This window comes from Solanum lycopersicum, chromosome 7 (genome assembly GCF_036512215.1).
Source record: "Solanum lycopersicum chromosome 7, SLM_r2.1".
Lineage (NCBI taxonomy): Eukaryota > Viridiplantae > Streptophyta > Magnoliopsida > Solanales > Solanaceae > Solanum > Solanum lycopersicum.
This window is the reverse complement of record NC_090806.1, coordinates 63884875-63898785: the sequence shown is the minus strand read 5'-3', so window position 1 is coordinate 63898785 and position 13911 is coordinate 63884875. Positions and strand designations below refer to the sequence as shown.

Sequence of the window (13911 nt, the reverse complement as noted above, 5' to 3'; positions counted from 1 at the left end):
TCCACGCATCTCTAGATTATATGAATTAAATTTATTAGAAAAGGTAATCCGCACTAGGCAAGCCTAATGTGACGAGCTCGACTTAGAAGGTAAGCCTTTTGCTTTTGCTGGCAAGGAGTTTCGAACTTGAGACCTCCAATTTAGAAGTTCCAAGCTCAAACCACTGGACCACTTCGAAGGGTTAAATTTATTAAAAGACGTCGTGTATTAATACTTGTTCATTTTAAACTTTGTTCGTCCCCAAAATAGCATATTAATATGAATATTTTAACATAATATTTATATTAATCAATATTTATACTAGGTGTTTAAAAAATAATCTGAAAAATAAGTAATTAATGTTACATTAAAGTATTTCCTTTTTTGGTGTTGTAAAATGAGTAAATAGAATAGTGGATAAGTAAAAGTAAATAGAAAGAATAAAATTTATTTGAAGTTACTTTACCAATATTTTTACTCCCTCCAGTCTATTTTAGTTAGCGCTTATTAAGAATAATTAATTTAAAATAGTTATGGTATTACTTTTCACTAACCTTATTCAATATATGTGGAAAGAGATTAATATAGTAAAGGAAAAAAGTATTAGATTGAAATTAAAGAATATATTAGGACCTTTCGAACTAATATTTTTAATAATGAGAGTGAAAAACAAAATATAGCAAGTAAAATGAATTGGAGGATGTTGATGTTTATATGCCAATTATTAACAATGTTAATCCTTAATTAATCTGCATGGCAACTACTAAGTTGGCTTCATCGTAACTACGTGACAATAAAGATTCTTCTAATTTTTTAGTACGACTAACTATATAAAAAAGCAAAATAATTGCGTTAGGTAGGAAAGAGTTAAAAAAAGAAGAAAACGTTACGTGCTTGTTTCTCGGTGAGCTGATTCGATGATGAAATTGTATTGTATAACGTAATATTTTTTTTGATTCGTAGTAAAAAAATCTATATTTCAAATAATTTTTTAAACTAATTAAACTTTATCCATTTTATCGTATAAAAAAATAAAATTACATTTAATTGATTTAATTTTACCTACTATAATAATAAAGTGACCGAATCTTTCCTGCAATAACAAACTACCAATCAATGTGAATTTAATGTTAAATTATGGGAAATTTAGAAGTTTTTACTTTAATGTGACAAAAAAGTTTAATGAATTTACTGCTATAATGCTATAAAGTATACTAAATTTTAGTTACTGTATATGTCACAAATCAAAAATAGTTTTGTGACTTTACTGTCACATTAAAATAAAGTTCAATAGTTATATACGAAATAAATCTAAATTTTGAGTTAAATATTAAAATTTTCAAAAAATGCAATACGATATGATATTATTTAGGTGATTATTAATCGTCTAATTAAGTAAACTCACTTTACTATTGCAAGCTAATCGTCTAATGAGATAGTGCGTTCAGGAGCGGATCCATCCTTGGCTAAGGGTGTCAAGCCACATTTCTTCGTTGGAAAATTACATAATATATAAAGGTCAAATTTTGATTATATATGTATACATATATAATAATTACCAATACCTATTGTCGCAAGTAAAAGGTTTAGTCCAATAATTAAGGTATTGTAAGAATTTCTTGAAATCGTATAAATGATAATTCTGAATCTGCTAGTGAGTGCGTCTACGGTTTACACAAGATACCATCAACCATGGTATGAGACAAACATCCACAGCCAGTTTTCACACTTTGTTCTGAAAAGTCTGTTTTTTACAAAATTCCTTTTGCTGCCTGTTCTGCCCCTCCAACAAATGGAGTGGGGTTGGGTAAGAATATCAATATGAACAATTCAGTTTATTGATAGGAACTTTTCATCTTTATATAGTAAGAGATTCTTTTACTTGTTTTAAAGACAAATTTTTACAACTAGCATCATGCCATTGTCTCAATATGAGAATGAAATGGAAAGTGACTTTACCTTCATCATCCTTCTGCCACAAATCTCAGGGAATTATCAGATTTTTTTTCCCCCTACTTTTTATGCCTCAAATTATAATTCAGCTTTTCAATTGTTCTTAATTCCTTTTTTCATACCTATATGCTCAAATACTTTCTCATTAGTCCTAATCATTCTACTATTGGCAGCCAGAAAAAAAGTAAATGGTGGGGTAAAAGTAGTATGTACTCCCTCTGTCCGACTTTATAAGTTGATTTGTCACGAATTTTAAAAAAGAAAAAAAAGGTTTTTAAAATTTGTCTATTAGATAAGTATATGTTTTGTGTAACTGTAAATTATTTCATTAAGGATTAAAAAGGAAGTACATCATATAAAATGAGACAGAGGAATAGAGGGAGTAATTGTAATAGTAGACTTTGCTATTGACACAAAACATTTCAAAAAATAATAATATTGATTATAGTAAAATAAATCAAGAACATAGCCTAGGTAATGATCTAGCATTATTATGGCTAGATATTCTTGATTTCAACATCTTTGCCATTTGATTTTGCATTTTCCTACAAGCTTTTTCCAATTCTAGTACTCTCCATTGCATGCCTTGTAAATGTTCTTTGAGCTTCTCATTCTCTGTTGAAAGATCTAGCTTTCCCGCGTATAGCACGATTTGTTGATCTTCATGTCCTGGACTTCCTGTTTCCAGCAAACTACAAGGCGAATCGAGGTATGGACTGGCTTGATTGGTTTCTTGAAGTAAGCTTTTGAGCTTTACTTGCTGAGTTATGAGAGCTTGTCCAGCAGATTTTGAAGGGAACTTTTTGTTACGAGCAAGGTGGCTACAAGCCTCCGATGATAGCTTCTCGTAGCTTAGTCCACTACATACGTTCATCTTTTCCTCTTCGGATAACCCTGAATGAACCTGCAATTTGTCATCGAATGAACCACGTTAACCATTCAGCTAAATATCGAAACAATGCCTAAATTATGTGTTTGTATCAGTCTAAATAAGCATCAAAATGCAAAGAAACGAAAAAAGGCATACCTCGAGATACATAACCGTGGCATGGTATATGGCATCATATGAGTCCCTAGCAGACTCGGGGAGCGACCTGATCAGGGCAAGGAACTTGGAAGGTTTTAGGCATGGATCAGGAGCTACTTCTGCTATGTACAAGTCTATCAAGCTAGCAACTTTCCTCAATCGAGTTAACGGAACACAACATGCCCCTTTGCTGATGAATGATTTCAATAACCTAAGAACTAAATTTACATCATATAAATAACTCGATCCAACAGGTGACGGGAGCAGGAGGTTATCCAAAGTCGCTTGATCCAACTGGGAGCCAATCATGCTCTCTAACTTGTTCCGGGAGAACTTGCTTATCTTCAGAGTTAGAGTAATTCGAAGCATTCCAAACAAGGTTTTGAAGGAAATGCAGCTTGAATCTAGCAAATGAAGCATCTCAATAACAGTCTCCATGGTCTTGCATTTCTCGTCCGCCACTGAAAATCTTGATTTTTGGTAACAGAAGAGGAACTTACTAAGAAGTCCATGGTCAATGTTTTTGGATACCATTTGCTTAACCAAAGTTTCAATCAAAAACGGCTCGAAAGAAGCAAGATCCTCAAACCACCATGTTGCTCGAAATGCACTATTTCTCAAGCTCTCTGTACTTTTCGTATCACAAGACAACCGAAATCCAGAGCTGTCAGCAGAGGAAGTTGACGGACAAGGGCTCGTTTCACACGAAGAAGCAACCCTCCCAATAAGAGAATCCAGGTATTTATCAATTACACCTGAAGAACTTGCCACAGGCATCAAATTTTGACACAATCTTAGAGCATCAAGAAGCTCAGACCAAGTCCAATACCTAACATCTTCGAGCGATTTCTCAGTTAGTTCAAACAGATTTTGGTTCCCTGATACAGATTTCTTCATTTCCATATATGAGGCAGCACAATATAGAGTTGAAACATTAACAGAATTTATCTCAATCTTCCCTTTGCTGTAACAGAATCTTGTAATTAGCTCAAAACTCTCAGCTCCACCAGGAAAGTCATGAAATATCACCTTTAAATATCGTGTCCCTCGTTTCGATTTCCCTATCAGTTTGTTTATTCTCCCTGAATACGAACATATAACCTTCTGCACAAATTTACAAACGAAACTAGCAAATTCAACAAACCAAGAATGATACTCAATAGTTATTCAGGGACCCTCTTAAGTACTATTCAATAATGTTGTGCGGAATTTGAGATAATACGAGAAAATATAAACGCGAAAAATAAGACAACAGATTTACGTGGTTCACCAACAAATTGGCTACGTCCACGGGAAGAGAGGGAGCAGTTTTATTATGGAGAGGCAAAAACAGAATTACAGAATAGGGTTTCCCATAGCGTCTATATATAGTGCTAAGCTACGCCCTAACAGGCTTGGGCCCAAAATACAGAATTGACAGATAATTAAGGGCCCAATTCAAGGCATTCAACAAATCTCCACCTTGACTTGAATTCTCCAAACAGATTCTTCAGACGCACTATGATAGTGCCAGGCCTCCCCCTCTTCCTCAGAATTGCCCCGCAGGGCAATTAACAGCTTCTGATGTTGAGCAAGTCCAAACAATGTTGAAACTTGCTCTGTGGAACCGGCTTTGTGAACATATCAGCAGGATTATCAGCAGTTCCTACTTTCTTCACCTTGATTCTCTTCTCACTTCTCAGAAAATGATACCTCACGTCAATATGCTTGGTTCTCTCATGATGGACTTGATCCTTGGCTAGACAAATTGCGCTCAAACTGTCACAATACACCGTAGCCTGATCATGATGCAGACCAAGATCACTAACCAGCCCTTTCAACCAAATCCCTTCTTTTGCAGCCTCTGTCAAGGCCATGTACTCCGCTTCCGTAGTAGACAAAGTCACTGTAGGTTGCAAAGTTGCCTTCCAACTGACGACAGATCCTCCAAGGGTAAACACATAGCCAGTCATCGATCTTCTTGTGTCAACATCTCCAGCATAGTCTGAATCAGAATAGCCAGTAACCAAGCACTGAGTATCACCTCCATAAATGAGACCAACGTCAGATGTACCTCTAAGGTACCGGAAAATTCTCTTCACAGCCTGCCAATGTTCTCTCCCTGGTTGTCCCATGAATCTGCTCACTACACTGACTGCATGTGCTAAATCTGGCCTTGTACAGACCATAGCATACATCAAACTTCCTACGGCACTGGCATAAGGGACTCGTGACATATACTCCTTCTCTTCTTCTGACTGTGGAGCGAACATGGCAGTGAGATGGATATTGGCAGCACTGGGGGTATCAATGGGCTTAGATGAAGACATGCCAAACCTCGCCAAGACCTTCTGAATGTAGCTTCTCTGTGACAAGAAAAGTTTCCTTCTCTCTCTGTCTCTAATGATCTCCATCCCTAAAATCTTCCGAGCGGCTCCCAGATCCTTCATCTCAAACTCAGCACTAAGTAAACCCTTCAGCTTCTGAATGTCATACTTCTTCTTTGCAGCTATCAACATATCATCTTTTATACCACTGCCTTGGAGACTGCTTAAGTCCATATAAGGACTTCTTCAACTTGCAGACGTGATTTTCCTTCCCTGGAACTTGGAAACCATCCGGCTGAGTCATGTATATCTCTTCCTCCAACTCTCCATGTAGAAACGCTGTCTTCACATCAAGTTGTTCAAGCTCCAGATTCTGATGTGCAACTATCGCTAGTAACACTCGGATGGAAGTATGTCTGACCACTGGTGAGAAGATCTCATTGTAGTCCACTCCCTCTCTTTGGTTGAAACCTCTGGCAACAACCCTGGCTTTATACTTGACTCCTTCTGCTGGTGATATCCCTTCCTTCTTCTTGAAAACCCATTTGCAAGTAATAATCTTTCTCCCCGAAGGCTGTATGACCAGATCCCATGTCTGATTCTTGTGTAGGGACTCCATCTCATCTCCCATAGCGGCAAACTATTTTTCAGAATCAGAACTTAAAATGGCTTCTTTGTAAGTAGACGGCTCAGATGTATCTACCTCTTCAGCAACCTGCAGTGCATAACCCACCATGTCCTCAAAACCATACCTCGTAGGTGGCCGAACTCCAACCCTCCTTGGCCGATCTTGAGCTATACTCTGATGGATATCTGATGGCATAGATTCTGGAATATCAGTTTCAGTCTGTGGCTCTTGATCCTCCTCTTCAGGTTCCTTTAAATCGCTCTCGTTCTGAATGACTTGAAACTCCACCTGTTTGTCAAGACTCCCAGTTTCTGACGTAGTTGTAGGCTTCACAATGGTTCTAAGCAGAGGACTTTCATCAAAGACAACGTTCCTGCTCATAATAACCCTCTTTTCTGCTGGAGACCAGATTCTGAAACCTTTCACTCCATCTCCGTAGCCCACAAATACTCCCTTTTTAGCTCTTGGTTCTAACTTACCTTCACTGACGTGATAGTAAGCCGTACAACCAAAAGCTTTCAGATTTGAATAATCAGCAGCTTTTCCAGACCACATCTCCATAGGTGTCTTGCACTGTATACCTGTATGTGGTCCGCGGTTAATCAAGTAGCAAGCTGTACTAACCGCTTCTGCCCAGAATCTTCTATCTAGCCCAGCATTAGAGAGCATGCACCTTGCTCTCTCCAGAAGTGTTTGATTCATCCGCTCAGCTACACCGTTCTGCTGTGGTGTATTTCTGACTGTGCGATGTCGAGCAATCCCTTCATCCTTACAGAATTGATCAAATTCAGACCAACAGAATTCCAGCCCATTATCAGTTCGCAACCTCTTGATCTTCTTCCCTGTTTGATTTTCCATCAAAATTTTCCACTCCTTGAACTTCTGGAAGGCTTCACTTTTATGCTTCATCATGTACACCCAAGTCATCCTTGAGTAGTCATCAATAATGGACACAAAAGATCTGCAGCCTCCCAAAGACTCAACACGGCATGGACCCCAGCAATCAGAATGGATATAATCAAGTGTGCCTTTTGTTCTATGAATGGCCTTTGGAAACTTGTTGCGATGTAGTTTTCCAAAAACACAATGTTCACAAAACTCTAGGCTCTTAACCTTATGACCAGCAAGTAAATCCTCCTTTGACAGAATTTGCATCCCTCTTTCACCCATATGACCAAGTCTTATGTGCCATAACTTAGTCATATCCTTCTGGTGAAATTCTGACGATGCAACATGGGCTGAACCTGTAACCGTGGAACCTTGTAGAAAATACAAAGTACCACGCATGACACCTTTCAGAATCAAATTTGAACCCTTCCAGACCCGCAAGACTCCATCTTTTCCCGACCAGCTGAATCCCTTGCTGTCCAAAAGACTGAGAGATATCAGATTTTTCGTCATCAATGGAACGTGCCTGACCTCGTTCAATGTGCAGAAGCTACCGTCATGTGTCCTTATCTTGATCGAGCCTGTCCCAACCACCTTGCAGACAGAACTGTTGGCCATCGAGATGCTGCCTCCGTCTACCTGCTCATAAGTCGTGAACCACTCTCTCCTAGGACAGATGTGATAGGATGCCCCAGAATCAAGAACCCACACATCTGAATGATGAGTGTGCTCATCCGCAACTAGGGCAATATCTTCTTCAGAATTGGTGTCTTCTTCAGCAACAGCAGCAGACACTGATTGTTTTTCCGATTGCTTCTTCTTCTTCGGACAATCAAATTTCCAATGTCCCTTCTCCTTGCAGTAATTACAAACATCATCCGGCTTTGCACCCTTCGACATCGGCTTATTTTTCTTTCCGCCGTTTTTTCTTCCCTTTCTGCTACTGGTGAACAGACCGGAAGGCTGTATGTCCGTACTTGTGCCGTTAGCCTTATGCCGTAATTCCCTGCTATGAAGGGCTGATCTGACTTCTTCCAGTGACACAGTATCTTTCCCAACAATGAACGATTGAACAAAATTCTCAAACGACATTGGGAGAGATACTAACAGAATCAGGGCAGCATCTTCATCCTCGATCTTCACATCGATATTACGCAATTCTAATAACAAAGTATTCAATTGCTCTAAGTGTTCCCTGAGTTGTGTACCTTCAGCCATTCGTAAACCGAATAGACGTTGTTTCAGAAGCAGCTTGTTGGTTAGAGATTTTGTCATGTACAAACTCTCCAGCTTCAACCACAGACCAGCAGCAGTCTCTTCATCCGAGACCTCCGTGATGACGTCATCCGCGAGACACAGCATGATCGTCGAGTGCGCCTTTTCCTCCAGAATCGCCATCTCAGGAGTAACGACGGCGTTCTTGTCTTTCGACAACGGCGCCCAGAAGCCTTGCTGTTTCAACAAGGCCCGCATCTTGATCTGCCATAAACTGAAACTGTTCCTCCCTGTGAATTTGTCGATTTTCACGTTCAAAGCAGACATCTCGAATTCTCCAAGAACACCGATTAACCGAGAGGCTCTGATACCAATTTGTTGTGCGGAATTTGAGATAATACGAGAAAATATAAACGCGAAAAATAAGACAACAGATTTACGTGGTTCACCAACAAATTGGCTACGTCCACGGGAAGAGAGGGAGCAGTTTTATTATGGAGAGGCAAAAACAGAATTACAGAATAGGGTTTCCCATAGCGTCTATATATAGTGCTAAGCTACGCCCTAACAGGCTTGGGCCCAAAATACAGAATTGACAGATAATTAAGGGCCCAATTCAAGGCATTCAACAAATAAGATTACATTAGTAATCATCATTCAATCACTTTCATAATTTGACATATAAGAACATTATTAAGGGCATTAAATTTAAACCACAAAAAGCAAAAACTTAATTGAATAATGTAAAAAGAATTTCTAAAAGAATGATGACAAGTCGTTATACTAAAATTAAATTGAGGAAAAAAAAGTCTGTGATATACCAGCAAAGTAGGGAAAGCATAGTAGTAATGAGTTTGATTTGAGAGCAACCTTTTTGGGCACTCTAGAAAGATGTGAAAGAAGCAAAATTTGGGCCAAGAACATTTAAACCTCATAATAATAAATGGGAAAAAGACATAAATTTTCTTGTTTCGAAAAGTCAATAACATATTAAAACTATCATGATAACATATTACATATCTAATCTTGTTTAAAGTAACGAGTTCAGAGTAATTTCACGTCATTAATAATAAATGAGCGGAAACATAAAAAAAAAAAGTGGCGGTGATTTTACAAATCATATTGGAGAAATAGTACTACAAACTTAGCCCCACACATGAACAATGTAGGTACAAAATTTAATTGTGTGAAAAAAAATAAGTAGCAAAAGTTAAGAACAATAATGTAGAGAGAGTTGAAAGACAAAAAAGAAACATATAGAACAATGATCATAAACTTGACAATAGCACAAAATGGAGCTAGACAAACTCAAACACTATATTGCTCGAATCTTCAAAAATATCGACAAAATACATGTCTAATTCTACAAAATTAGTGTACTTTTAGAAGATTCATTATAGGTATGACAACATTTTTGAAGAGTACGAACAACTATTGAAAAAAAAGAGAGAGCACAATTTAGCATACAGAAATTGGACAAAATAGAGAGGAACCAAGAAGAGAGAATTAGAAATGGAACAGAATCAACAAATTGAACAAACAAACAAAACAAGAAAGATTGAGAACAAAGGTTGTTGTTTCTTTTACCTTATCTACCATAAAGACTTGTTCACCATTGACATCCACTTGAAGATCACAAGAAACATCCATTAGAGTCAAATTAAGAGTCCCTTTTTAGGATTTAGTTGAATAAAAAACTAATGTTGGAAAATACCCACATAGATTTGAGAAGAAAACAAGAAGTTATTCTGAAATAAGCATAAAGACAAATGAAAAAAGATGTATTCTTGATAATACAAACTGAGAATAATAATAAAAACTCAAGAGAGACAAGAGTATGGGTGAAGCAAAGAAGGGGGACAGAGTTAAATACAAATACACATAATAATAAAAGGGGAAAAAATATATATACTTTCACTGTGAAGAGTAAGAGAGAAAAATGGTAAGACAAAGAGAGTTGTTGACTGCCCACTAATCTGTATCTGACATTCCTATAAAAATAATACGAGTCAATTTCAGATAAACATATGCTAAATCAATAGCCCCCACACTGTCAAACTTATATTATATATCAACTATTTTATGCCATTTTTTTGTATCACAAATATTTAATATTTAATAGTATTTGTGATGTGGTAAACTCGATGAGATTTTTTTTAATTGTAGACCTTAAAATTATCGGCAAAAAAGTTTTTACTAAATGAAGTCATATAAAATATGAATTTATAATAGTCAGACTCACTAACACAAAATGAAACCAAAAAATGTTACTTCCATGAGCAGTCACTCACAACATCCTTATGTATATATTATAATAAAATTAAAATAAAGTATTATTTTAAAATTATTTTCTTGGTATCAAAACAAATATTGTTTTACCAAAGTAACTAGTAACTATTTTCAACTATGTTTTTATGTTAAAGATTTTTTTTCTTAACAGTGCTCAACTCTCAAATAAACATCTGATAAATAGTTTCAATTTAGTAAATGATATCCTTACATTTAAACGGACTAAAAAGAGCTATTATTTATTCCTTTTAATTTGTTTTAATTTGACATAAAAATTTTAAAAAAATATTTTCTGAATTTTATATTTAAAAGATATATGAAATATATCATTTAATCTAATGATTTTATAGAATATTTAAAAAGTTAGAATTAAAAATTTAATTATTTTAATTAAAATAAATAAATAGAATAATTAATAACATTTATTTTAAAACGAAGAAAGTACAAATACAATTGGTAACAACCATTGAAACAAGGTGCAGTTTCCTTCCGGATCAGTCACTCTATTAATTAAATTTCTCTCTGCCGTATAACATAAGTTGACGCTGTTTTATTTTATTAAAAATATATATAATGACATATTTGCCACTGCAAAAGCACCTTTTCTTGATATTTTTTATTTTTATTTTGTCTGTTACATTATCTTTTGCATATTTTCAGTTTTGAGCATGATCAAAGCTTTTGCTTTTTCTCTTGTTTGTGGAAAAGAACAATTTATGTTTTCAAGATCAACAACAATGCAATATTTTTCTGTTAAAAAAATAAGTAAAAATAGTAGCAATGTTTAAAAAAGTATACATAAAAAGGAATTTTAATTATATATACTAGAGTATTAATTATGTGTTTTTGCTAGAAGCGTTCTAAAATACCTTTCTGAATTTTTCATTTTAGATTTAGAAAAAGAGTAAAAATTGAAAAATTCAATTTTATTTTTTTCATGTTTTGTTTGTCATTTTTGAAAAATATTCTAATAAAAAAGATTTTCATGTCTTGTTTGTCATCCTACAAGATCAGAATACTTTTAAAATAGTATTTTTTTTCTCTTACATTATTAAATAAAATAAAAACTAATAAACGCACTTATTTTATATATGCAAGTTTTGGATCAAAGGATAATAACATCTTGTTGAAGTATGTAACATTTCTATTGTGTAACCATCTCTTCAATATAAAGGTACTAAAAGTTTTTAATGATTTCAACTTTTTTTGGTAAAATGATTTCAACTTGATTAGTTCAAAAAATTATTTGAAATCTTTATCACTTTCTTTTGCTTTTTTGATTTACTTTCTCAGTAGTCAGTACACATTGATGCTTTTTTGTATTTAGACTTCCAAGTATAAGCTTTAAAGTGGAAATTCAATTTGTATTACCTTCCGTCATCCCATGCATGTTGTTCAAGTTTTGAATATGCAATATGTCAACTTTGTACCTAAGGTTTTACCAAAGCATAAACTAATATTTATATTCTCTAATTTTAAATATACATTAATAAACAATTATAGTTGTGGAGCTATAGGGATATTATTCGTAACATTTAAAAGATATATATTTAAAATTAAACATCTCGAACAACTCAAAATAAGTAGTTCCGCGTTAGAACCCTATAGCACAATGCATTTTTTGTTTTATCTTGACAGTAGTCAGCAGATCACTTATACGCATACCATCGTTTATTCTTGGATACTGCTGATAAAAGTTTTGGTTCCACCACAAGATACTTAAACTTATATAAATTTAAATAAATAGATACATGTGTTCTATGAGGCAAATACAAATAATTTTGAATGTATCTTAGGAGAATTTTCACGTAGATCTAATGTATGTGTGTCTACTTGACGTTCAATTTTAAACAAGTTTAAATACATACTTGTGTACCCTAAAAATCGGAGCCAAGGACATACATAAATATCAATTTATCATGAGATCAAGTTAAGAACACGTTTATATATTATGTCTTCTACTAATTCCTTTATTTATTTTGCTTAACTATAGCTGACTTTACAAATTCTTAAGAAAACTTTTAGTACATGCATTTTTTCTAAAATAACCTCATTAATAATAATGCAAGTGAAGTCTAAATTTGACTATTACTATTTTACATAGTTATTTAATATTTTTTTTAAAAAAATAACCTTTGTATATATATATGTGATATATATAGTTATTTAATTTATTTATTTATTGTTTAAAAATAACCTTTGTATATATATATATATGTGATATGATATGTCCAGGAGACAACTTGAATGTTGAATTCTACAACATTCGAAGATTATTGAATTTCTTATTATCATTAAGACGATTCCAATAATGTTTGTTATGCATGTGTTTTCAATTAATGTAATCAAATGTCATTTCACTTTCTTTCGAGAAACATGTGTCGCATATACTTTGACTCATAAAATATAATGTTTGTTATAATTAATTAATTATATTCAAGTAGTTGTTGGTCCGTTTTAGAAGATATTAATGCTTTTATGAATATGCAGATGAGACATGTTTAAACATAATTTATTTTTAAAAAAATTTTATTTAGTGGAAATATAAAAACTTGCTTGTTTTAAGAATTTCATATATTTATAATTAATTAATACCCGTACTTAATCAATATAGTTTTTTAGTTCGTAAACAACACTTAATTATCTAAATAAGGAATTTAGAAGGAAGAAAACACCATATTTTTCGTTACGTAAATAAAAAAAATATTTATTTAAACATATAAAAATCTAAAATATAAACTTTCGTCACGGGAAATTTGAGAGGTTAAGTCCTCTGTTGGGTTCGAAATATACACAACTCCCCGCACTATGATGTACTAATAACTTTCAGAAAGTTTAAGGACTTAAGTCAAAATTATTATATATTAAATTCATATATTTTTAATTTTTTAATTAAAGTAAAATAATGCATTGGAATTTTGTCACGATCCAAAACGAGCCGCGAGTGACACCCACACTTTCCTTCCTATGTGAGCGAACCAACCAATCTAAACCCCAACATTTCAACCATAATAAACAGAATACAATGCGGAAGACTTAAAACTCATTAATATAACCAATAAATAACTTCTAAAATTCAAAACTTATTATTATCCCCAAAATCTGGAAGTCATCATCACAAGAACATCTATCCTCAAATTACTAAGTCTAAGAGTATCTAAGAAGCTAAAATAACTAAACAGATAGTCCATGTCAGAATTTCAAGGCATCAAGACGTGAAGAAGAAGATCCAGTCCAAGCTAGAAACAATAGCTCACCCTGAAATCTGACGTGATGAAGACTGGCTAGAGTTGCGGTTGAGTTGAAGACGACGGCACGTTTGCTGCACTCCACAATTTAACAAAAGGAAAACATACAAGTAGGGGTCAGTACAAAACACGAGTACTGAGTAGATATCATCGGTCAACTCAAAATAGAAAGCAATATTTATTAGATAATATCATAAAATCAACTACAATACTCAACAGGTAGCAACCACAAGTACAAGAATCATTGATAATAACACCAAGTACACCCACGAGGACACAAGCCTCCATACCATACTCATTTGGGAAATAGGTTCATTGAATTGAGTACATTAACATCATTCAAGATTCATTCATTTTACTATCCTGGTGTCGGAACGT

At 34.3% G+C, this 13911-nt stretch overlaps 1 protein-coding gene and 1 long non-coding RNA gene across 2 annotated transcripts; one reads left to right on the top strand and one right to left on the bottom strand.

Annotated features, from left to right (window-relative positions):
* Positions 1-2352: 2352 nt before the first annotated feature.
* Positions 2353-10033, bottom strand: LOC101268292 (BTB/POZ domain-containing protein At3g22104). Its single transcript, XM_004243385.5, has 3 exons — positions 9584-10033; positions 2960-4063; positions 2353-2836 (listed from the first exon to the last, which is right to left on the bottom strand). Exons 1-3 carry the CDS (start codon positions 9644-9646, stop codon positions 2390-2392), a joined length of 1614 nt encoding a protein of 537 aa, XP_004243433.1. The 5' UTR covers positions 9647-10033; the 3' UTR covers positions 2353-2389.
* Positions 4031-9127, top strand: LOC138337245 (uncharacterized). The gene is made up of 2 exons (XR_011210804.1): positions 4031-4157; positions 8634-9127. It is a non-coding gene; the product is annotated as an uncharacterized lncRNA (long non-coding RNA).
* Positions 10034-13911: the final 3878 nt, after the last annotated feature.

Bases quoted from the DNA above. Each gene is read 5' to 3' on its own strand.
- LOC101268292 (XM_004243385.5), bottom strand. From the start codon at position 9,646: ATGGATGTTTCTTGTGATCTTCAAGTGGATGTCAATGGTGAACAAGTC. The intron at 4,064-9,583 runs GTAAAAGAAACA...AAATTTGTGCAG, and splicing joins AAGTCTTTATGGTAGATAAG to AAGGTTATATGTTCGTATTC. The intron at 2,837-2,959 runs GTATGCCTTTTT...GACAAATTGCAG, and splicing joins CCACGGTTATGTATCTCGAG to GTTCATTCAGGGTTATCCGA.